At 40.4% G+C, this 24,717-nt stretch overlaps 2 protein-coding genes across 6 annotated transcripts; both read left to right on the top strand.

Annotated features, from left to right (window-relative positions):
• The first annotated feature begins 280 nt into the window (after positions 1-280).
• LOC111321765 (uncharacterized) lies at positions 281-12,794 on the top strand. Its single transcript, XM_088757139.1, has 15 exons — positions 281-435; positions 687-803; positions 3,593-5,400; positions 5,707-5,850; positions 6,210-6,446; positions 7,220-7,486; positions 7,650-7,856; positions 9,135-9,219; positions 9,311-9,372; positions 9,476-9,610; positions 9,898-10,029; positions 10,490-10,647; positions 11,200-11,365; positions 11,802-11,843; positions 12,114-12,794. Exons 2-15 carry the CDS (start codon positions 704-706, stop codon positions 12,126-12,128), a joined length of 3,558 nt encoding a protein of 1,185 aa, XP_088613265.1. The 5' UTR covers positions 281-435; positions 687-703; the 3' UTR covers positions 12,129-12,794.
• A 578-nt stretch (positions 12,795-13,372) lies between these two features.
• LOC111321746 (uncharacterized) lies at positions 13,373-24,153 on the top strand. 5 transcript variants are annotated; one of them, XM_088757144.1, is made up of 8 exons: positions 13,373-13,505; positions 14,780-14,837; positions 15,370-15,397; positions 19,070-19,121; positions 19,435-19,799; positions 20,263-20,397; positions 20,756-21,037; positions 23,638-24,153. In XM_088757144.1, the coding sequence occupies exons 4-8, from the start codon at positions 19,076-19,078 to the stop codon at positions 23,653-23,655; spliced, it is 846 nt and encodes a 281-aa protein (XP_088613270.1). In that variant the 5' UTR covers positions 13,373-13,505; positions 14,780-14,837; positions 15,370-15,397; positions 19,070-19,075; the 3' UTR covers positions 23,656-24,153. The 5 variants fall into 5 exon arrangements, with proteins under 5 accessions (XP_088613270.1, XP_088613267.1, XP_088613269.1 ...); XM_088757145.1 differs by having other exon boundaries at positions 13,423-13,558; XM_088757141.1 differs by lacking the exon at positions 15,370-15,397 and having other exon boundaries at positions 13,374-13,505.
• The last annotated feature ends 564 nt before the right edge of the window (positions 24,154-24,717 follow it).

Here is a 24,717-nt window from a genome sequence, read left to right as displayed (position 1 = left end):
AAGGTAAGGGGAATAAGTCAGGTTGAGAAACAAGCTGTAGGAAATGGGCTGAAAAATCTAAACTTTTTACCCTCAGGCACTTTACACGGTTTTCTGTCCTGCTGGAAATCTCTCGGCCTTATGTTGCTGGTGCAAAGCTGGCTGCCAAAGAAATGCAAAGCAAAATTAATTTTTCACCCGTGTGTTAAAAGGTTGGTCCATCCGCAACCTTTCAGAAGAGTATTTTCACACAGATCAATTATCGCACCCACAATGCCACGGGTTGCTTTAGTAAACAGAACACTATAAATAATTATGCAGTCGATTGTTTCTGTTAAAGCAAAGTAAACTCGTTTTCTCTGGTAAAAAGTGTAGGCACTCCAGCTTTCGCACCCCGAGAGCTTGCAAAAGGGACGAAACTCTTGAAGAAAAGAGGAAGTCTAAAGTTGCTGCGAGGTAAGGTATCTTGGTGTGACTTATGAGCAGAAGAAGAGAAAGATTGGTGTTAAGATTTGTTAAAGTAAACTTGTGTCATTTTTAATTAAAATGTTGTGTAATCTTTTTCTTGTCTGAGTTATCTTAGATGAGCAGTTTTGTAATGTAAAACTTCAATTCCTGCTGTTTTTCAAATGTTTAGGCCTCGAGAGGCGTTCATTATTACAAAATCATGCTGTGTCTCACACAAAGTACTTTAAATCCTGTTGCAGCTCTCTTGTTTTCTATCATGGCGGTGTGGTTTTCGAGGCAACCCAGCTATTCAATTGAAACCATGTTGAAGTTGATTTTTTTCGTCTTTACTGCTGTTTTTATGGTCAACGTCCAAGGTAAGTACAAATACGTTGAACGAAAAAAGTTAAACTGATTCAGTAGTTTTAGTTTACATTTCTTTCGCGACCAAGATCTACCTCTGTTCTTGTTGCCAGGACAAGGACGGAAAACTAACGTAAACTTGAGAAAAACAAAACAATGGAAGACAAACAACAGGTGAATAGTTGAGACAGGAAAAGCTTAAGCTTTTGTTGAGGACATTCTAGAACTTCGCTAACTTCTCAAAAGTCATATTTTTAGATAATATAGATGTATAGAGATGCATATATATATATTTTTTTATCTGTTTGCCGCTCAGTCGTTCTAAGAGGCAATTGCATGGTTGCCTATTTTTGCCATGTTCCCAACCATACTTCAGTTTGTATTTTATATTGAACAGTAAAAGCTGTTTACAAATTTTAGGAGGAGGGGATGTTTATTGACAACTGAACAATGGCAATATGTTTAGCCAGAAATTGTGGTTATTGCGGAGAAATGTATTGCGCAGTTCAAAACCTCACGTAAAACGAGTTTGGTGCCTCGGTGGTAAAAAAAAAAAGGTGCTATTACTTTCAACAGAAAGATAACTTCACTCGTTAAAACCCTTATCGATGTTCTTATTAATTTATTCCAGGAGTTTCTTGTCGTAGCATTAGCGAATGGTAATTTTCGAGACTCCCACGACGTTGAGACGTTAAGTCGTTTGTTTAGAATTACGATTCATGTTTTTCTCATGAGTTCATCGTTTTCCTTATCTTGTACATGAAAGTAACTTCAAAAGATAACAATTATTACACAGAACACAAAATTTTGTCGCTCACGACGATACCTCTGAGCTCCTCCACCTCCTTTGCTCTAAAAGGACAAAGTTCAAACTTTGAAAACATTGAAAGAAATGCGCAATTACGAGAACGAAATAAAGAGCCCTACTGCCGAGGACTTCAACAGTTGTCAATGCTATTTTGTACAAATGCGTTGAGGTTTGAAGCTTGTCAGTGATAACTTTTAATTGACACTTGGGTAAAAAGGATAGCTTGGAGTTTAAAGGAAATCGCAGTGTTTCTTTCTGTGCACTAGAGTTCTCTAAACTTTTCTAACAGCAGCTAAACCATAGAGGGTCTTACAAGACCCTGCAGCGAGAGCATTCTTATGCCAAATTTTCGATAATTCTAGAACCGAGATATTTTTAGTTTTAGGTGCTTTCTTATTTTACTGTCCGTGTTTATATTTGTATTTGATGACGTATTTAACTGAAGTGTGTTTAAGTTGCTCTATGATGTAAATTCTTGCGTGCGTTTTGTTCCAATTATGTTAATATTTTACTACATTTGTTGTTTCCTCTATGAGTTCTAGTTACTTCTAAAGGAGTTCGGTTACTTTCTTTACGTCATTAAAAAGAAAAGAACAACAAAAAAACGAGAAAGGAGCAACTTTGTCAGAAAACAAAAGTTCAGAGCTATCTTAAAGTATGTCCAGGATTCAGGAAAGTTTGCGCCCCCAAAATAAACGAAAACCGTAAAATTCCGGTTATAAGCCCTGGGCTCATATACCTTCGAAAGGGGTTTTGAGTGGGCTTATAAACCGAGGGGCTTATATCAGGGGGGGGGGGGAGGAGAGGCTCTTAAGCGGAATGAAAAAAGCGTTTTGAAATAAGCCACAGCAGTGTCGATGGAATAAGTTTATAATTTACCAATTTTTAATTAAACTTTCAAGCCTCATTAAAATGAAATCGAATACAATTCAATGTTAGGAGCAAAATCAAAACTTAACAACGCGTGAACGTAACCGGAACGCAACAAACTGGAAGCTCAGAGTTCATCTTCGCTGTCCTTATTAACAATTCTATTTCACGGCGGCGAGGCTTCCTGCCCTTAATTTAAGAAAACAAGGAAAACTGGAGGAGGGATAATACCCGTAGGGGGGGGGGGGGGGGGAGGGACTCATAACTGGATGAATATTTTTATTTCCAAGTAGATGGGCCTATAACCTGTGAGGGCTTCTAAGCGGGGAACTTATAACCGGAATTTTACGGTATTGAGAATTCTGGGCCTTCGGGTGGATTAAAAGGCAATGCCGTTGCAATGGTAACTCATTGATGAAGTTATTGTCACACACTATTTTCTCCTTATAACATACTCACCATCAATGAACACTTACAACATTACCTTCATCCTGGTTCAAGTAATCTGTTCGAGGGAATCAGCAAAAGATGGGGTGAAATATGGGACAAAATTTGAGGGAGGACTAAGAAGGAAATTCGATCGTCTCTTCCCTTCGCCCCACATTCGTCACTCCTTATTACGCTCTTTTAAATAATAATAATAATAATAATAATTGTATTTATATAGCGCTAAAATCCACTAATTGTCCAAAGCGCTGTATACCCACCCAACCCACCCCAGGGGAGGACATCCATCACACAGTAATCTCGTGCGTGGGAAATTAACGTCTCCTGCCCCTAACCCTGCAGGAGACGGGACCTCCATTTATTCGTCCCTATCCGAGAAGACTAGAATATCTAACCATTTCTTGATGTTAAAGAAAGGAAGCATATTCTTCTCAGTTAATTTTAAGACCCTGAGTGTTGGTCCGGCCGGTATTGAACTCTCGACCTCCCGCACAGCAGTCCGGCGCTCTCCCAATTGAGCTAACCAGGCGGCGGTTATCCGCGCCTGTTTTTCTTTTATTTTCACCGCTGACCGGAAGAGTAACACAGGCTGGGTATTATTTGGTATAATTTATGGCACTAGAAGAAAAGAAACCATGATGCAAACTTAGATTTGTCTCTTCATTTCATCTTATGCAGCTGCCGCCGTAGCCATGTCCCCAACGCCAACAACAAGTGTCACGTCATCAACCGTCATTTCCTCTTCTCCCACGGAAAATCATAACTTCACTGCGTTTCAAGTGATGATTGAATTCTTAGATATCACTTGGAATGATAAATTTCTTAATGAATCAAGTGTTGAATACACTACGCTGGAATCTAACGTGACCAAGGCTTTAAAGGATGCGCTCAGGTTTGAAGATATAAACTCTACTGTCCACGTCATCGAGTTCAAACCCGGAAGCGTGTTAGGGTTTTTCAATATCACAGCAACGAAACCAGAAACAGAAGTAAAGAACGCACTTGCAACGCAAATGGAGAACGGTACCATTGGTACTTTTCATGTATCAAAGACGCTGTTTTCTGAGCGCGTTTTTGATGTTGTCATTAAACTTAAGAAAGAATGCAATGACACGCATCCGTGTGTGGAAAGTCTGAAAGATGAAGTCGAAAAGGCGTTACCAGGGAACGAAACGGCAACATTACAGAAGGTCACATGCCCAAAACCTAACAACGTCACTATAGTAACCTTTCGCCTGCAGGTAGAAGATACTTCTTCGTATAATCCCGACAAGGAACTTCAATGTTTGAAAGCGACTGTTGAGAATGGCCAACTAAGAAATTTTTCGTTAATCCCAGAGTGGCAAGCTTACATTCCTGGGGAGAAACAGTTTTCGGTTTCTTTTGATCTAACCGAAGCTTCTAAAAATAGGAGCTTTACAATCAAGCAACTAGAAGGAGCTATCAAGGATATTTTCAAAAATGACAATAACTACAGATACGTTACAGTTGATTTGCTGAGTGACAATAAAACGGTAGTTCTTAAAGTCGGTATGAAGACAGTCGCCATCGAAGAACCAAAAGCAGTAGTGAAGCCACTGGAACCACTAAGCGAAAAAGTCAAAAGCGGTACAATTGGAAACACATCAGTGGTAAAAGACTCGTTTGAAGCCTCCGTCAATCCCCGCACTCTGATACAAAAAGTGTTTAAAGTGGAATTTCGACTTAATATGTCCGACTGCAACTCGAACAGTCATGACAGGGCTTCCAAAGTCAAAGATTATCTACACAGTAGACTGAAAAAGTACAAATATTTCATTAAAGCTGAATTCCTGCCTAAAGATCTCAAGTGTGTAAATGGGTCTCGTTACGAAAAACAGCTCTTTGTACATGGAGCCTTTTTAGTGTATGTACTTCCGTCTGCTTCAGAATTACGCAGCCAGTTCAACCCTTACTTAATCGAGTGCGGGAGAAATGCAGAAGGAGCAACTTATGATTGGGGAGTAAGAGTCACCCCTCAAACACCAACCCCAACCCAAACCAAATTTGGACAAACTATTCGCATGGTCTGCGTCAGTAAACACTATCCTAAACCCACGTCAGAGCCCACAGCAACCATCACTGAGACAAAAGGGCCAACATTTTCGACTTCTCGCAGCACAGAAGAACCAGTGTTAAATCCTAGTCTTTACGTCAAAGTGAGACTGGGTATTACCTGGGGAGAGTTTTGTTCCAAGTTGGAGCACAGTCTGAAACAAAAAATAGCTTGGAACTTATTCGACAAGAACGGTACGAGAATATCTCCCGACAGGATCGTCTTCACCAACGTCGAGAAAAACTGCGCTGATCCAAGTAAGAAGGACGAGCAGGCAGAAGTGTGGTTCTATGTTTCTAAAGTCGACTCCAATAAGCTTCACAAATGTCTCACATTGAAGGCTTATAAAGTGTTGAAAATGTTCGTGGATTATGGAAGTACCACGCTTCTTGGACCAGATTTTGAAGGAAAGGTAAAACTTATTTTACTTTGTCATTTACTTTCGAATTTTTTTTTTCTTCTTTTTCTGCCTGTCTTTTAGTTTGTCTCAATTTCTGCCCGTCCATGACTTCTTTCGTTTACCCCCGCCCCCCCCCCCCCATGTGTCTATTTCACCAACATTCTGTCTGTCGGTCCTTCCATTAACTTGTTTCTCTTCTTTTAAATCGCTTCCTCTGAGTGTCAGATATGAAGTTAGTCAATCGTGAAGTGACCACGCAACTCTGAGACCACCAGTCTTAATTTTAAGAGGTGATAATCTTGTTTCATACTATTCAAGGTTATCCATGTGGATCTGGCAGGCGAAGGTGCTTCTAAACACAAATCTACGTACGATTCTGGTGATCTTTCAATAGTGGCCATTATTCTCATTGCCGTCGCAGGCGCCGTTGGTCTTGTCTTATTGACAGTAGCATGCTGTTGTGTAAGTATATTAGGCACAATTTTCAGTTACATTAACCGGGAAGATGAAAATTGAGACACGAGAGCGAAAATCCAAGAAATATCTGAAAAAATAAGCTCGAAATAATAGGCAGGAGTATAAAGAAAGGAGACAGGGGAGACTGCTGACTAAGAATAGGAATGAATAAATATGAAACGGGAATGGAAATGCAAAAGAACAGAAGAAAAAGTGAACGAGGCAGTGACAGCTTATCGATGGGGCAAGAGTATGAAATTGGCCAAGTGCCCTATCCATCTGATGAGCCGGCAGAACATATTTTGCTGATCTTGATACCCCAGTAACAAACTATTAACCAGATTTTTATTTGTCTTGTTTCTCAGCTTTTCTGTTGTGCAGCAAAAAGGCGAAGAAAACAGGAAGAAGAAGAGACTCACCCAATGCAAGTCCTAATTGGCGCGAATGGTGTAGATTCCCGTGGCAATATGGGAAGAAACAATGAAGAGGACGATAAAAAGAAAAAGAGAGAAGACAAGAAGGAAAGGAAGAAAAAAGTCAAAGAGAAAAAGAAAGACGAAACTGATATTGAAGACAAAGATACTCATGGCAAAGAAAAGGAGGTATGCAATGATTAGTTTTTAAACCTCTGAACATAAAACCTACACCTTCCATCCAGCCTTGTTGAGTTCGATTTTTGTCATTTCTTTCTGCTTCAAAAGATTATTTAGGACTGACTCTTTACTTTTCTTATATTCTTCTACTTGATGTGCAGGTGCGAGTGCCAAGCGACACTACCTCCGCTGTAGTAGAACGTTCACACACGCACACACACACACACACACACACACACACACACACACACACACACACACACACATAAACTCTTTCCAGAGTCAGTCACGATCTTTGATGGCTTGTTTTAAAGAGTCAGAGCAAGATCGAGTTCTGATCATTTTGAGAAGTTGCCATGTCATCTTCGCGGGGTTACCCTGCCTTTATTACCGGTATTGATACGAACTTCTGAAATGCGTTGTACAGCGCTGTGCCTTTCCAAAATTCGTCTAATTAACAATTATTCCACTCGCGCTTGTTGGATATGAGATGATAGATAGCCAACAAGGCGCGTAGCGCCGAGTTGGCTATAATCATCTCATATCCAACAAGCGCGAGTGGAATAATTGTTTTATTAAAAACATTAACTTAAATTATTAAATTTTATTAAATTTTTAGCTCTCTTTTAATTTAAAGCTGACACGTACACTTACCATATTTGTAAATTATGGTATATTGGCTGATATACCGTGATGGCTAAGCCAATAAAAATTCTTGAATTGCATTATCCAATGATCTAGTTTTTAATAATTCTTAATATCACTCGGCCAATTTACTACAGGGAACAGGTGAGGATGCAGGTGGAAAGGAAAATGTTGCATCTTACGAAAACCCAGCTTACTTTCCAACGAATAACGATGGGATTGTAAACGATTGTAATTCAAATAACTCAGCTGCTGGTCAAGCTCCTGTCATTATCACTAGCCCGGCCCCTGACGCCGATAAAGACAACAGTGGTGTTAATCAACCAAAGACAGGACAGGCTTCTGATACGGCTTCGTCTGATTCTGAAGGCTCCCGCAGGGGATCGGCGAATATTAGAGGAGAGGTACGTCTAAAACATATCTTTAAAGCGTGTAAATAAATTTATGAGAATAATCATTTGCACCTCTCACCAGCTGCGGAATGAAAGAGCCATTCAAATTTGCCCTCACATGCTGCACCTCGCTATTTCTGACATTAGCACATTAACTGTAATATTTTTGTACCAGGAACAAGGCAGCGGATCCAAGAAATCGAGCCCAGCAGGTTTACGCCATATTGATGCTCAGTTTAAAGATCCCGGTAGAAGACGTTCTTCTGCTCATTCGATCCTCGACGATGAGGACGTACCGCTGACACACAAGACTGGCACCGTTGGAATTGTGGCTTTGGCAATAAGAAACAGGAACGAAAAGAAGAAAGAGGCCGAATTCAAGGTTGTAAATACCCTTTTAATTAAAGTGCACCTAAACCCAAAAATGTTTTTCGCTTCACAAAATAAGCGCATTTTTTGGAGTATTTCTGTTCAAAAAATATTTTATTTGCTCAAATCTTCAATTTTCTGTGCCCAGTCAAAATACGGAAAATCGACCGCCATCTTGCCCCACGACCGAGTTTAAAGAGGTATGGCTCTAGCGGGTAATGTGACGTCAAATCGAGAATACGAAAGTCTGCATTTCACACATTGTCACTTGTTTGGGAAGGTTGTAGTCGATATTGTCCGAAAATATGTCGACTAAGTGTGTTATAGAAGGATTTAGCAACGTGCGAAATTTGCAAGAGGGTATCGCACTTCATACATTCCTCATACAACACACCTAGTCGGCATATTTCGGACAATATCGACGACAACCTTCCCAAACAAGTGAAAGTGTGTGAAATGCAGACTTTCGTGTTCTCGATTTGGCGTCACATTACCCACTAGAGCCATTCCTCTTTAAACTCGGTCGTGGGGCAAGATGGCGGCCGATTTTCCGTATTTTGACTGGGCACAGAAAATTAAAGATTTGAGAAAATTAAAACATTTTTGCACAGAAATACCCCAAAAAATAAGCTTATTTCGTTAAGCGAAAAACAAATTTGGGGTTTAGGTACACTTAAAAGTTAACCATAGACTACGATTGGTGCAAATACAGTTTAGGTGGAAGTATTTTTGCTTTAAAATCTAAACTACTGCCGTATCCGGCTTCACAAAACCAGTCAGAATTTTCAATCTGCTCGTATGTTATAATTTGGATGTATCAACAAAGTCTAAATGGTAAATTGTCCACCGTAACGATTACAAAAGCTGACGTTTCGAGCGTTAGCCCTTCGTCTGAGCGAATGACGACGAAGGGCTAACGCTCAAAACGTCAGCATTTGTAATCGTTACGGTGGCCAATTTACCATTTCAACTTTGTTGATATATCCAACTTATTTCGTTACCCTCACCAACGCAGCCCCAAACAGTTTCTTTAGAAACTATCAGCCTTTGCTCGTATGTTAACCTAGTTGAAAAAAGTTGCGTTTCGTTTCGTTTCGTTTCGCTGACTGTTTAATTTAAGAATTAGTGCCACTTGTTTCTTTAACGCAACCATCACTTCTCCTTCAACAATTATCTATATGTGGTGAAAAATTTTTGCCAAACCTGGTCTTTTATCTTTAGAAGCCGTTTTCATCATTTCCATACTTCACATCCATCCGATAGCAATATTTCGGACCTATGTCTTTTTCAGAACCTTAGCAAAGACGTACCTGAAGAGGAAGTGAGCTATCCAGCCAGCACTCAAAGCAAAAACAGATCGCCTGATGTACTGCCAGGTAAGGATTCTCGAGCTTTACCACGACAATGTAGTAATTTTTTCTTTATTCAGTTGGTCCCTAAATCTGCGCTAATTGACTTCTTTTTCAGCTCCTAAGACTAGAGTAAAGTTATCTTCAAACCCAGATTACATCAATGCTAACTGGATCAGGGTAATTGCTATCGATGTATTTATAGATTTATTACACAGTTTTGCTTGATCTCACCTGTCAGCGAAAAATCGGTGACAAAATACTCTTTTGCTTTCCTGACCAGGATCACAAGGGTCAGCGGTGTTACATCGCCACCCAACATCCTTTGTATGAAACAGCGGAAGATTTCTGGCGAATGGTTTGGGAGCAAGAGTCTCGATTAGTTGTCATGGTAAACGAGGAAGAGAAAGAAAAACCGGTACTTTGTCTTTTTTTTTTTGTTGTTGTTTTAATTTGTCTCGCCCCTAAGAGTGAATAGCATCTAATTTCTCCTTACGATATCACCCCTGAATCACACAGTAAGGTCAGGAGAGTTAAGGAAATGATCAATGACAAAAGAAGCCCTTGATTGATAAACAAATTCTCTTTGTCAGCACCTTAGGAAATGTGTAGAGAACAGTATAGAGAATATGCATGTTGATGGTAGGGTGTAAAGGATTAAGATTTGTTATTACCGTTTCTTCTTGTGTTATTGTTGCTCTTCAGGCCGAATTCATGGATTACTTACCAAAGGGAGAAGGAAATACAAAGAGCTTTGGTTGCATTGAAGTTACAGTCAAGCAAATCATGAAGAAAGCAGATTACACCATAAGTACTTTGAACATAGCAGACAGCAAGGTGATTATGGTTGTCATTGTAGATCATAGAGTCCTATAAGCTTAGAGCCCTTCTCTGGAAAAATTTGTTGTCATCTTACACACCTACAGTGTTTCCATCATACGTGGTACGTTGTTGTGTAGATAATCTGGTATGGTGTGTACAGAAACAGGTGGAGTACGAAAATCACACCCCCGAATTATTTTATTCTTTACAATTTGACATGTTTTGACTGGTGCGAGCGTTGAAACATGAATTTCTTGTAATGTCCTTTTAATTTATGGTGGTCTGTGAAGATGGTGTGATGCGCACCATATGGATATTCGACTAAAATGTAAAGATTTATACCTCTATTTATTAGAGACTTCATGAAAATAATTTTGAGAATGAGTGGCTCGGCGAAGTCAGGACTTAGATGATTTTATATGAGTCAGTGAGTAAGTATTCTGTTGTTGATATTCCCATTTATTTTTCATTACAGAAACCATCTTCCGCACGCGAGGTGTCGTACATGAAATTCACCTCATGGAAGGAGCGTGCATTGCCCAATGTGGCTCTGTTTGTTGGGTTCGTGACTGCCACACGAGAAGCAAGCAAGAAATACAGCAGCACCAAAGCTCCTACCATTGTACATTGCAGGTCTGTGTTAGCGTGCAGATTATGAACAGCACACTATAACTTTCTGCCTTATTTGTTTCTATCGTTTTCTACCCAGGCCAAAAGTGAGGGAAAACCTTTCGTGTTGGACCTCCGATCCTTTTTGCCTGATTTTTCTCCTGCAGGTTTTTCTGTTTCCATTGAGTTGTGTGAGAGGAGTGAATAGGCGGACATAGCTCTCTCGAACACAAGGATGCACTCAATTTGAAGTGACCTGAAGAGGAGACCCCCCTCCCATCCCCCCTTCCCATCCCCCCTTCCCATCCCCCCTTCCCATCCCCCTTCCCATCCCCCCTTCCCATCCCCCCTTCCCATCCCCCCTTCCCATCCCCCCTTCCCATCCCCCCTTCCCATCCCCCCTTCCCATCCCCCCTTCCTATCCTCCTCGCTTTCTTTCAAGCATCCATTATCTTCTATCAAATATTTAACAAATCGGAAGTGGCTTAGCGTGGTCTGCACTCTTATCGACAACGGTAAATTGACCAATCATCATGTTCGCTTCTTAATGTAACGATTTACAATTGTCTCCTTCAGTGATGGCCTGGGCTTCACTGGTGTGTATATTGCTGTGGATATCGGCGTTAAAAGTCACGAAGAAAGTAAAACATCAGTTGTTGATGTGTTTGAGTTGTCCAAGAACCTCAGAAATGACCGTCATGGTATCGTCTGTACCCTGGAACATTATAACTTTATCTACCAGGTATGTCAAAACCACTGGCTAGGATATGACTTTTCTTATGATATATATGTATATATATCTTTGGGAAGTAGTTCTTTACAGAGAGAAGGTCACAGTTATTCTTGAAACCAAAGAGTCGTGAATGACGAGAAATACACTGTATCGGCCAGAAATTCGAAGAGGGTCTTTGAGTTAGCCCTATACCATCACAAATTGCTAAATTTTGCTTGGCTTCTTATCTGGCGGTTAAGATCTGCGTCTTCTGTCCACCTACCTGATAATTTTCAGTTACTGGGTCTGTCCGCTGTCTGCGTGTAGACTCTCGGAGTCTGTTCAGCATTTGTCCGTGAGATCAATGTAACGAATAATTAAGGTAAAATATGAACAATTCTTAGAACCAAGTTTTTGTGTTGCAAATACAACTGTAAAACTCAAGCAATTAAATTCTCATTCACAGGCGCTGTATGAGTACACAGTCAACTACGATGAGTCAGCAGAGGTAACTATACTGAAAAATTAAAATCGGTTTATTTTTAATCATTACTCAGCGATTTCAACAAGACGAAATTCTGTATTTCGAATCTTTCCCTCCAAGGCATGGCGTGAAGTGTCCGTGCAAAGTGCACTTGACTTAATCTTCTTAAGAACAGATACCTCTGGTCTAAAAACAACATGTGACTACGTACTGATAGATTAAGTCCTATATATAGTATCCGACTCATTTTGATAATCTCTTGATTAAACATGTTTAACATTTTATTTCTTTCAGACTCAAAAGCTCTGAGGAACTGAATGTAAATATTTTTTGGACATGATACCGAACAAAAAAAGCTTGTAGTCAGAATTACTCTCCTATTTGAGAGCGTTACTGTTCATTCGAAAACGTAGCTATGGCAGTCATATTATCCTTACAGTACTGATTTCTTACTTAATAGATCATTTCATCATATTTTGTTCTGTATGTTATTTGAGCAATGTTATCGAATGTGAGAGCAGTGCAAAGCTGAGGCAAGCATTAGTGACAGTGGTCAAATCCTCGGTTAGTTTTATTTGTCATTAGAGACGTGCACATTTTAAAACTTGAACTTGGACGAAATTCAAGCCGTCATCTTGAAATTGGATTAATGGCCAATCAACCCTTATAAAGATTACTAAAACTAAATCGTTTAACGTATGCCCATAACAGAGATTTGTTTTAAGTGTATCCACGGCCACTCGGTTTCAGAGGAAGTTGGCCGTGCATTAGATATTAGTTTTTGTGGCTACTACCTCCTATAGAAGGCGAAGCCACATGTGTTGTTTAAGAATTGCTTTCAGGACTGAATTTCTAGACTGGTAACGTTGACAGGATTTTGCTGCCTTTTATCGTAATAGCCTGTGATCAACTAACTACAGATATTTCCTGTGTTGTTCAAACAGCCAATTAAAAGGCTAGATGACATGTTGTTCACTTGCGACATATTTAATATCTCAAGACACTGAAATATTAATCGTCCAAATATTGAACATCGCGAACAGTGTTCCCCACTCTATTGTTTGTTTGTGTTTTCGTGTTACATTTTTGTGCTTGTTGTTCTGTTTTTGTTTTGCTTTGTTTTTACCTAGTTTCAGCCTCCTTCGTTTGCTATGTATCAATACAATTTTCGACTTGCCCTTCACCCCCCCCCCCCCCCCCCACTCACAGGCACACCCATACATGCATATACACTCTTCTCTTTTCCAAGTGGAGTGGGGGCAATGGGGGATGGGGGGTGGCTAATTCGTGGTTCGATACGAAGTTGGTCAGAAATGGTCAGCATACTTTGAAACAATTGGTCATGAGAGCCCGACGTTGGGAAAGTTACACCACATTTACACATATTTCAAAGTCCAGCAAAGTAACAAAAACAGTATTTTGCTCAGAATCCAATTCTTTTAATTCAAATTACGTGTCCTCGCCATAGACAACGAGAAGTGTATTTTGCGGGTTTTCCTGTCCGCTGCATATTTGCGGTCTTTATTGGTTGTTTGTGATATAAGCAGCTTTCAGAATGTAAAGTTCAGGCTCGAAATCTCCTGCTAAATGTGATTTAGCAAGACTCAAACAATCGTGAGCACACGTTTTATTTCAATAGATGCATTACTTTGAACAAGTTGACGATAGCTTGAATTCCTCTTCATGGTGAGTGGATAGAGATATTTCCAATTGAAGTCAATCAAATTGACACAGTGCAGGTTTGTTTTCGCTTGGTTTCGTGTATTTATCTAGCAGAGAGATAACCCGTGCACGTATTCATCGTAGTCCGATCTCATTACGCCCTGTGTTCAATAAATTATTGAATCACATGTTCAATTGATTAACGTATATGAGAACGATCCTTCGCAGTAAAGCACTATTTGAGCAATAGTGAAAATCAGACCTGAAAAAAAAAATTTCAGGCCTGTACGGGACTCGAACCACTGACCTCTGCGATACTAGTGCAGCGCTCTACCAATTGAGCGAACAAGCCAACTGGGAGCAGGCCATCAAATTAATTCGATATAAACCCGTAGATGATAAATCAAACAACAACAAACATATGAAACATATGTGTGAACTGCGGTTATGAGACGTATATGAGAACGATCCTTCGCAGTAAAGCACTATTTGAGCAATAGTGAAAATCAGACCTGAAAAAAATTTCAGGCCTGTACGAGTCCCGTACAGGCCTGAAATTTTTTTCAGGTCTGATTTTCACTATTGCTCAAATAGTGCTTTACTGCGAAGGATCGTTCTCATATACGTCTCATAACCGCAGTTCACACATATGTTTCATATGTTTGTTGTTGTTTGATTTATCATCTACGGGTTTATATCGAATTAATTTGATGGCCTGCTCCCAGTTGGCTTGTTAGCTCAATTGGTAGAGCGCTGCACTAGTATCGCAGAGGTCAGTGGTTCGAGTCCCGTACAGGCCTGAAATTTTTTTCAGGTCTGATTTTCACTATTGCTCAAATAGTGCTTTACTGCGAAGGATCGTTCTCATATACGTCTCATAACCGCAGTTCACACATATGTTTCATATGTTTGTTGTTGTTCAATTGATTAAATTAGCAAAATAACATTGTTGAACATACTTACTGTTTAACTTAGCATTCATGTGAAACAATGCCAAACTTGCAAATGAGATTGGGAGCCATCCAGGAGAGGGCAAGCCATTGCCAAGGATTAAAAAAAAAACAATATCAATGTTTACCTTTCCGACGTGCCTGTCAAATCAATTGATTCCTTGCACGTTTAGTGTTGCGCGTCGGGTCGAGGGTTCAGAAGACTTTTTTGTTGTCTACTTCATCCCAAGCACACTGACTTCTTGCGAACTGTGACTACGCGAGTAGCTTATACCTACAAAAGGTAATTTTACGATCTTTCCTAAGCGACTTCAACTGGCTCAACCTCTCTTTTGATTTCATAAGCAGCACCTCCACGATTCTAGAAACGAATTAAAGGAATCGCCGCCAACATTCAAGAGGCAAGGTTAGTGGACATTAACTCGAACCGCGGTGGTCTTCCAAGAGCTCTGCATCCCCTCTGTAAATCGTGAATGCGTTTGACATAGAATGTATTTTACTAAACAATTTCTGTTAAGCTTACTTACGCCTTTATTGGCTCTGTAGATCTCCCCCTTGAGCTGTTTAGAGCACTCTTACTTGTTACGATTAGATTCTAAATCTGTTGGATCTCGTAAGCGTGTGCGATAATTTCGAGGTCAGTGAACTACCAAACCAACAAGAAACATAACACAATATGCACTTCGTTGAATGGAAGCCGAGGACATTGACGTGATATTTTCAAATAGATTCTTGTGCTCCGATCAGCTTTTGCGGTTGCAGGCCAAACTGATCACGATAACCTTAACCATGGACAAAGCATGGAAAGTAATTAAAGAAGGGTTTGGATCAATTTTTACGGGATCCCTGCCGCAAAAATTCAGCTCATGTGATTAGAAAGAAAACAAACTTATGGAATAGATTTCCAACATTTTTAAAATAACTGGATTTCCTTTTAGCTGTTTGCTGTTTTGGCTTCATCCGCAGGTAAGAGTGAAAGCCGCCACGCGGTGTTTATTTCTGTAATGATTTTCGCCTTTGGCCCGCCCTATTTCATCCTCTGCGCTGCAATGCAGTCGGTGAAACGAATGCTTTTGTGCAACGTTCATATGTCAAGGGAAAAAATTTGAATACATTACGGTGCTTGACTACCACAGAGGCCGACGGACTAATTGATCACGCAATTCTATGTTAATGCATCCTCGGAGACCCAGGGGCAGTGAGTCGATTTCAAGTTAAGGGCAGAAGAGCCCCTGGGGACATTGTCTTACCAGACTAGTTCCAAACGGTCGCAGTCGTTCTGGCATCTGATTGGTGCCAGAAAATCTTTGTTTTTTTCTGCCCAATCAGAGTGAAGTGTCGTTTGGAGTCCTTTCATGTGTATTAACACGCACATCTACAACCAGCTCTGTTGCTCGCTATGTTTGTCTCGGCCGTGCGACGAAGCTTTGCCCGAGGTGAAAAGTTTCAGTCTCAGCACACAATGTAAGAGAAATCGATCAGATTGTCCGCGAAATCTTACCGGAAATTATACCGAATACTTTCGCAGGTATCACAAGAGAACGTGTTCAAAAGTTTGCGAGGTTCGTATAAAACATAATGGTTGCAGGCATTGACATGTCGCTTTAAACGTTAGATGAGATGTAAGCTTAAACTTTCAAGATTTTTTGTATAATTTGCTGTCACTGAAACTTTTCCAATCCCGTGAAGCCATTTCGTCGCAAGGGCCCCGCAGGTATGTCGAGCAACTGGCGCTCACGCATTTTTTTGTGCACGCCCGGCCAAAATCTAATCTAATCTTCGCTTGAAAAATTAAAAATAAAAGCTAAACGTGGAAACTTTTGTTTATTAGATGTGGGTAGATAACCCTGTACTAAGCTGACATTTACAATAAAGCAAGTCCGCCCTTTCCATCCAATATTTCTTGGTCTTTGGTTTTGTTTTCCCCGATGAAAGCAGCATCTATTCCAAATGATCAAAGGTAATTAACTTGGTCTTCAACAATCGATAAAAGAGGTGAAATGACAATGACCAAGGGACTAGAAGAGAATCCGTGGCCTTTCGAGCTCAAGAATTTGAACACTCAACGCAGCAGTTGAAAGATTAAACTTTCTCCAAACCCCTTCGGTAACTGTCCGAAAACATATCTCCTTTCCACGATGTTCTCGATGATTAGTTTTTGTTCAGATTTTAATGAGATAATAATTAATAAACAAATTAAAACGTCTTTATTTCAGATACTAGATAATGAAGATTCTTATCTTGATGTTGAAAAGATCTCCTCTAAACTTAAGGACTGCATAATTAAAACAAATTGATCCGATTGCTTTCAGTACTAATGTATTTGCTTCTATACTTTATTGAACAACTATTGATGTATTTGCCAGCTATGCTTCTTTTTATAATTTAACAATATCTAATTATTTAGTTTTTAATTTTCTTTATATATTGTAAATAATGTTTGTTGATGATTGACACGCCTCGAATAGCAAATTTGCTATCTGCGGGTCAACATAATCTAAATCATTTTGTAAGAAAAAGAAAAATAAAGTGTAAGTGTAAAGTGTAAAGATAACCGGAAACACAGCTAAGCTTTCTTTAAGCGCTTGCTGAAGGTCGTCCACGCACTTGACGTTATCTGCAAGTTTGGCGATATTGTAAAGACTTTACTACAAGGCAACGATTAGAGTTTGGCGCGCACAAGAAGCTACGCAAGGATAAGCGCCAGTTGCTTGACATACCTACGTGGCCCGTGCGACGAAATAGCTTCACGGGATTGGAAAAGTTTCAGTCACAACAAATCGTACAAAAAATCTTAAAAGCTTTAAGCTTACATCTCATCTAACGTTTAAAGCGACATATCAATGCCTGCAACCATTATGTTTTATACGAACCTCGCAAACTTTTGAACACGTTCTCTTGTGATACCTGCGAAAGTATTCAGTATAATTTCCGGTAAGATTTCGCGGACAATCTGATCGATTTCTCTTACATTGTGTGCTGAGACTGAAACTTTTCACCTCGGGCAAAGCTTCGTCGCACGGCCGAGACAAACATAGCGTGCAACAGAGCTTGTTGTATACATGCGTGTTAAAACACACGAAAGGACTCCAAACGACACTTCACTCTGATTGGGCAGAAAAACACAAAGATTTTCTGGCACCAATCAGATGCCAGAACGACTGCGACCGTTTGGAACTAGTCTTGTAAGACAATGTCCCCAGGGGCTCTTCTGCCCTTAACTTGAAATCGACTCACTGCCCCTGGGTCTCCGAGGATGATGTTAATGTAACTGTGTTGATTATTATAAACCAATCCATCATACATTAGATGCCGACCATTTAACTTTTGAGGGGGGGTGGGTGATTTCTGGTCATCAAGAAATTTTTTTCTAGCAATCTGCTGTGCAGGATATTTTTTTCCGATTTTATGCTACATTTTTTCTGTTACATTTGGGCTGCATGCAATTTTTTTCTTCCAACGAGCGCTTGCAGGAAATTTTTTTTAAAAATCCCCCACCCCCTCAATAGTTAAATGGTCGGCCCCTTAGTGTAAACCCCTGCCATCCTATTACAAGTGCTACAATCTGATTGGCTTCGCAACTCGATAGCTATCCCATGATGGATAAAGAGAAGCCTAACGTTGTGCAGGCTTGATTACCAGCTGCTGGTCGGGAATCACAGCCCGGACTCCTCCTCTTGACCGGATTCAAGAGAGCGGCGGAAATCGAGCCTAAACGTTGTGCGGTTGTAAGTGAAATAAAGATAAACATGAGCCTCCATTCTTGCCGGGAGTAAAAAATTTTGAAGGACTAGCAGGTTTAAACCAAATACCGTATTTCCTCGAATAATAGCCGTCCCTCGATTAATCGCCTCCCTCGAATAATCGCCCCCTCCCCCTCCCCTCGCCATTTTCTCTTTCTCTTACCCCCTCCCTCTCAAGTTAAAAATTGGCATCTTGGGTAACAAACAAGCTTTTATTTAATTGTTCCGTGACCACTGAATGATTACAAAAGCACCGATTATTTTGCAGTTTTTTTCTATGACAACGTTCATATACTTCACTTTTTCCTTTATTGCTTGGAGCTCTCTATTTAACACATCGGATATGTTCTTGTTCCTTGTCCGCAATGAATTAATCGCTGGAGCAACAAGTCCGTTTTCTGCAGTCCGCTTTTCGATAACCTCGGCATCGCCTTCATTGCTATCTTCTGCATTCAGGAAAGTGCAAACGAGACGGGATAGTTCAACTGGTACATGCCCAACTAGAACATCAGAGCCGCCACTGCTGTCTTTTCCATATAAACCGACCGCAAAGTCGTCATATGCTTTTGCTTCCTCTCTTTTGTCGTTCTTGCACAGAAGTTTTTCCCCAATCATCGTAGTCCATCGTGCTTATATTTGATGTGATTATTTTTTTGATTTAATGGTATAATAAAACAAAAATATTTAAGGCACAACCTTCTGTGAGAAATATTTGAAATAATCGCCTCCCTCGAATAATCGCTTTCCCTCGAAAAAGTTGCCCCTTTTTGGTGAAAAAAAAGAAATAATCGCCCCCGGTTATTATTCGAGGAAATACGATAATTAGATCGTTCGCTATCAATTTCTGATAAATTTTATTTTCTTATCAATGAATCATTTTTTTTTAAATAAACAGGTTTGTATGATGAGACCTGCATTACTGCTGCTGGTATTTATCGGCCTCTTCGGTAAGTTGAAGAATCCGCTTATCATTTGCAATTGGGTCCCTCTTTTTTTTTTCTTTCAAGTAGATATATATATATATATATACATTTTTTTTTTGCTTTATTTTTTTCATTTTTTACTTTCATTTGTTTGTTTGTCGTATTAAGGATGATGTTGCTAGCTACTGCTGTTGTTGGTGTTGTTGCTATGTGATGTTGTCGTTGCCTTTGTTGGGGTGTTTTTGTTCCTGTTAGTAGTGGTAACGCAATGATTGCTGTCGTGAAATCCTACTAATTGCTTTTTTTCCTTCTTCCTTTATTTCTTTTTTTACTGCAGAGTGTTTTTCGGCGGAAGAAGATCCCAGTATTTTTATCCAGGTGACATGGGACATGTCATGGACACGACTTTGTGATCTTCTCCCAATGTTTGCGAAAAAGCTTTCGGGTGAACTTATCGAATTTAAAGAACTACAGCTCCGGAAAGTCAGTGAAAGCAGGATTCGTTTCATAAACAAGGAAACCTATTGCAGTGGTTCCAGAAGCACTGAAAACGCTATACTGTACTTATTCGTCTCAAAGGATGAAAACGATCTTAGTAATTTAGGCGTGGATAAGAATCTCACGATTCTAGCTTACAGGACTCTTTATGACTATTGGAGAAACCACAAAATGCATTTACTAGACCCCGTTTTCCTTGGAGAGGTAATTTATTCTTAATTTATCATCCATTGCGTCTAACAGGCCGTAGAGGACAAGATGTTATAATGGCATGTAATCCAATATGATCATACATGTTGACTTGCTTGCCATGTTTTGCCTGAAGCTCGTCGCCAGTATTAGGGTCAGTATTGGACAACATCTCATGACTGGTGGAAGGAAAGTGGTGGAACTGGCGAAAAATAACGAGAAGGATTTGAGACATTTCCCTGTCACGCATTACTCCCGCGTTTAGAAAGTAATCCTGACTCATCAGGACTGATTTTGCTTTACCTGGCCTTGTGATTTAAAGCAAAAAAATTCACTCTATTCTTTCCACCAATCGAGTCAAAAAAATTGAACCTACTAGCCGGCTGGCGTTTTTCTCGATTATCCCTAGGATGATGTTGGCTTAATTTAAGGACTCTTCATCTTGACTGAGTCATCTTAACTTGCAACTATATTACAGGTAACCAAAGTCGTTCTTATGGGAAAAGACAAGCCTGACATTCCAGAGCAAATGTCTGAGAGCGAAAAAATAGGGATCGCCATTGGCATTGCTCTGGTAATAGTTTTCAGCATCGCTATACTCTCTTGCTGCGTGGTATGTATGCGTCAGATGTATGTCATTCAATTTGCTTCCTGTTCCAATCTGTTCCGAGTGTTCTTTTACTAAGCATTTAGAAACACTCGTTGCATCAATAATTACAATAAGTAAACGTTATTACAAGTTGCGTCTCTGACTTGAAAACATGACACCGTTCATGTTCTAATGAGAGTTTCGATTGCATTTTTGTAAATTTTCTTCCCTCCTCCTTCTGTTTTTTCACCTTTTGTGTTGTTTTGTTTTGGTCTTTTTTTTCCATAAATCTTACACGTTTACTTCGGGTCGATATGTCTTACTTTCACTTTGTAAAGAGTAAAGGATCCTACTACAATACAGTGTACTTATTTCTGATTAGTCTGCTAGACGAAAAATTAGACGCACAACTTGGAGACCTCATCATGGCGTCCCAATTGAAGAATTTCCTGAACCTACGATATTTAGGAGAGGACAAGAAAACGGTCATCCACAGATTTATTATTCACCTAGGGAAAACTACGATCAAGAAGATGCCCAGCCAAGGGTTCATTACTCACCCAGGGAAGACTACGAGCATGACGATCATCCCCCACCAAGGGAAAATGAGAGTTGTGACGGGTATCCTGTGCAGCACCACAGGCAAGACGACGAAGACTCATTCGTAAGTAAACCTGTATTCTAATTGTGAATGCTGCTTTTGGCCATCACACGTAGAGAACTCCTAGAAGCATAAGCGATTATTCTATCGTCACCTGAGACAGTGAATCAGAATCTCCGGGTATCCTCTCTGAAAGCCGGACATTTATATCGTGATAAATAAAGTTTGTTGACGGAATTAGGTAGAAAGAGGATTCATTCACTCACTCACTCACTCACCAACTCCGAGTCTCTAAATTATCAATTTAAATTCACTCATTCAATAACACCCTTACTGACCGACAGATTGACTGACCGTCTGACTTGCTGCCTTACTGACTAACTAACTGAGTAACCGACCGACCAACTGACTGACTGACTGGCTCCTGACTGCCTGGCTTACTGACTGACCTGTTAAATTGTTATGCGAATGACTGACTGACTGACTGACTGACTAACTGGTTCTGCGGGTGTCTCTACCTCAGCTAGACAGACTGACTGACTGACTGGCTCCTGGCTGCCTGGCTTACTGACTGACCTGTTAAATTGTTATGTGAATGACTGACTGACTGACTGACTGACTAACTGGTTCTGCGGGTGTCTCTACCTCAGTTAGACAGACTGACTGGCTGGCTGGGTAGCTCCTGACCAATCGACGGATCAACAAACGAATGAAATCCCTTGACGTAATCGATTTACCAACAGACACTCTAATTCACTAGCTACCTTGAAGCACTCTTACTTGCTGCATATCACCACCACGTCAATCATAGATTTATGGAAGGCGATAAAGAAGCGAACAAAAAATTGTTTCTACGAGTAATTGATCGGATCTCGAAATCACCGCCTATTTTATTGCTCACGCCGGATCTCATCCTCGGAGACCCAGGGGCTGTGGGTCGATTTCAAGTTAGGGCATGAAGAGCCCCTGGAGACATTGTCTTACAAGACTAGTTCCAAACGGTCGCAGTCGTTCTGCCGTCTGATTGGTGCCAGAAAATCTTTGTGTTTTTCTGCCCAATCAGAGTGAAGTGTCCTTTCGTGTGTTTTAACACGGACATATACTAGTAGCTCAGTTGCTCGCTGTGTTTGTTTGGGCCGTGCGACGGAGACTTGCTTGAGGTGAAAAGTTTCAGGCTTAACACACAATGTAAGAGAAATCGATCAGATTGTCCGCGAAAATCTTACCGGAAATTATACTGAATACTTTCGCAGGTATCACTAGAGAACGTGTTTTAAAGTTTGCGAGGTTTGTATACAACACGATGGTTGCAGTCATTGATATGTCGCTTTAAACGTTAAACGAGATTTGAGCTTAAACCTTTCTATATTTTTTGCATAATTTGCTGTGACTGAAACTTTGCCAACCCGTGAAGTTATTTCGTCGCACGGGCCACGCAGGTATGTCGGGCAACTGGCGCTTTCGCCTACGTAGCTTTCTGCTTTCTGTGCGCGCCAAAATCTAATCTTCGCTTTGTAGTAAAGTCGTTCACAATACGGCTTAAGTTCGTGGACGACCTCCAGCAAGCGCTTAGGGAAAGCTTAGCTGTGTTTCCGGTTAGCTAATTAAAATCTGAACAAAAACTTATTAATGAAAATATCGTGGGAAGGAGAGGTATTTTCGGGCAGTTACCGAAGGGGTTAGGAAAGAATTTAATCTTTCAACTGCTGCCTAGAGTGTTGAAATTCTTGAGCTAGGAAGGCCACGGATTCTCTTCTAGTCCCTTGGTCATTGTCATTTCACCTCTTCTGTCGATTGTTGAAGACCAAGTGAAATACCTTTGATCATTGGGAATCGATCCGATGCTGCTTTCAATGGGAAAAACAAAACCAAAGACCAAGAAATAGTGGATGGAAAGGGCGGGTTTGCTTTATTGCAAATGTCAGCTTAATAGTACAGGGCCATCTACCCACATCTAATAAACTAAAGTTTCCTCGCTTTGCTTTTCTTTTTTTTCAAGCGAAGATGAGATTAGATTTTGACACGCACAGAAAGTTGCGCAAGTACCAGTTGCTCGACATACCTGCGTGGCCCGTGCGACGAAATAACTTCATGGGATTGGCAAAGTTTCAGTCACAGCAAATTATGCAAAAAATATAGAAAAGATTTAAGCTTAAATCTCGTTTAACGTTTAAAGCGACATATCAATGACTGCAACCATCGTGTTGCATACAAACCTCGCAAACTGTAAAACACGTTCTCTAGTGATACCTGCGAAAGTATTCAGTATAATTTCCGGTAAGATTTTCGCGGACAATCTGATCGATTTCTCTTACATTGTGTGCCAAGACTGAAACTTTTCACCTCAAGCAAGTCTGCGTTGGACGGCCCAAACAAACATAGCGAGCAACTAAGCTATAAGTATATGTCCGTGTTAAAACACACGAAAGGACACTTCACTCTGATTGGGCAGAAAAACACAAAGATTTTCTGGCACCAATCAGATGGCAGAACGACTGCGACCGTTTGGAACTAGTCTTGTAAGACAATGTCCACAGGGGCTCTTCATGCCCTGACTTGAAATCGACCCAGAGCCCCTGGGTCTCCGAGGATGGCCAGATCTCGGTGTTTGTAAATATTTGGGCTAAGTTTACTGAAATCAGTTTCTTTGTTCTACCCTCCAGGGATCGCCTATGCTGTGATAGAAGAGAACGGATCCTGTTTTCCATAAAAAAATAAAAGGTTACTCAACGACTGCTAGCAATAGCGTAATACATGTCAGGTCTCGTGGTTAAGCAAATTTGTGTTGTGAGCACTGATACTTGTTGCTTAGGATACCATGGAACCAGAGATTATCAAAGTGAGAATGACAATATAGGTCAGATTATTGGAGGATACCTCTGAGTATAAAAAAAGATGATCATAAAATCAAAGGCGCTGATATTGATTGATATGTTATGATTCAGTCATGTTGATTTTCAATGTTGTTCGTGATAAAATTAAAATGAATTCCTCTCTCTTTGAATGACAGAAGTGTGTACGGTTAGGTAGCCCATGATATACTCTAAATTTTTATCTAGCAGCTTGAAACTGTCACGTGTAGAGGAAACACGCGCTAAGTTTTGTCATAGGACCTTTTTGTGTGAACTTAAAATCCAAATAGATAAATATATTAAAAATTTATTCGTTTTGTGAGAAAATAGGCTTGTTATGCTTCAAAAACGTTTTGCGTAATTCAGGGGTATTAGATATTTAGATGATTTGACTCCGAGGGAATCATGGTACTCTATTTACCCTGGACTGGACAGCGAACTGAGGCGGACTGGATTGGATAATTGACACGACTATCGTTAAGGAACTTGTCATAATTTATCCCAGCGGGGGGGAGGGGGGGAGGTTGGAGGATTTGGGGGGAATCACGCGGTTTTCAGGGGAAAAGAAAGTGGGATCAGCCGTCGCTAACAGCGTATAAAGGGGGGACTTTAGAAAACTGACGGACGATTAATTTGATTTTAATTTAATTTATTAGATTCGCCGACAGGCAGGGACACCGCAACAGCTTGCGCCAATTACTGCGGGCCCAGTAAACCCACTCATTCCACCCCAGGGGAGGACATCCACCACACAGTAATCTCTCCTTGTAGGAGGCGGGGCCTACGGTTTACTCGTCCTTATCCGAGAAGACTAGAATATCTATCCATTTCCTAATATTATAGGAAAGTAGCAAATTCTCTTCAGTTATTTTAAGACCATGAGTATTGGTC

This window comes from Stylophora pistillata, chromosome 4, assembly GCF_964205215.1.
Source record: "Stylophora pistillata chromosome 4, jaStyPist1.2, whole genome shotgun sequence".
NCBI classification, from domain to species: domain Eukaryota; kingdom Metazoa; phylum Cnidaria; class Anthozoa; order Scleractinia; family Pocilloporidae; genus Stylophora; species Stylophora pistillata.
Note: the sequence above shows the minus strand (reverse complement) of the source record. Positions and strands in the feature narration are given on the sequence as shown.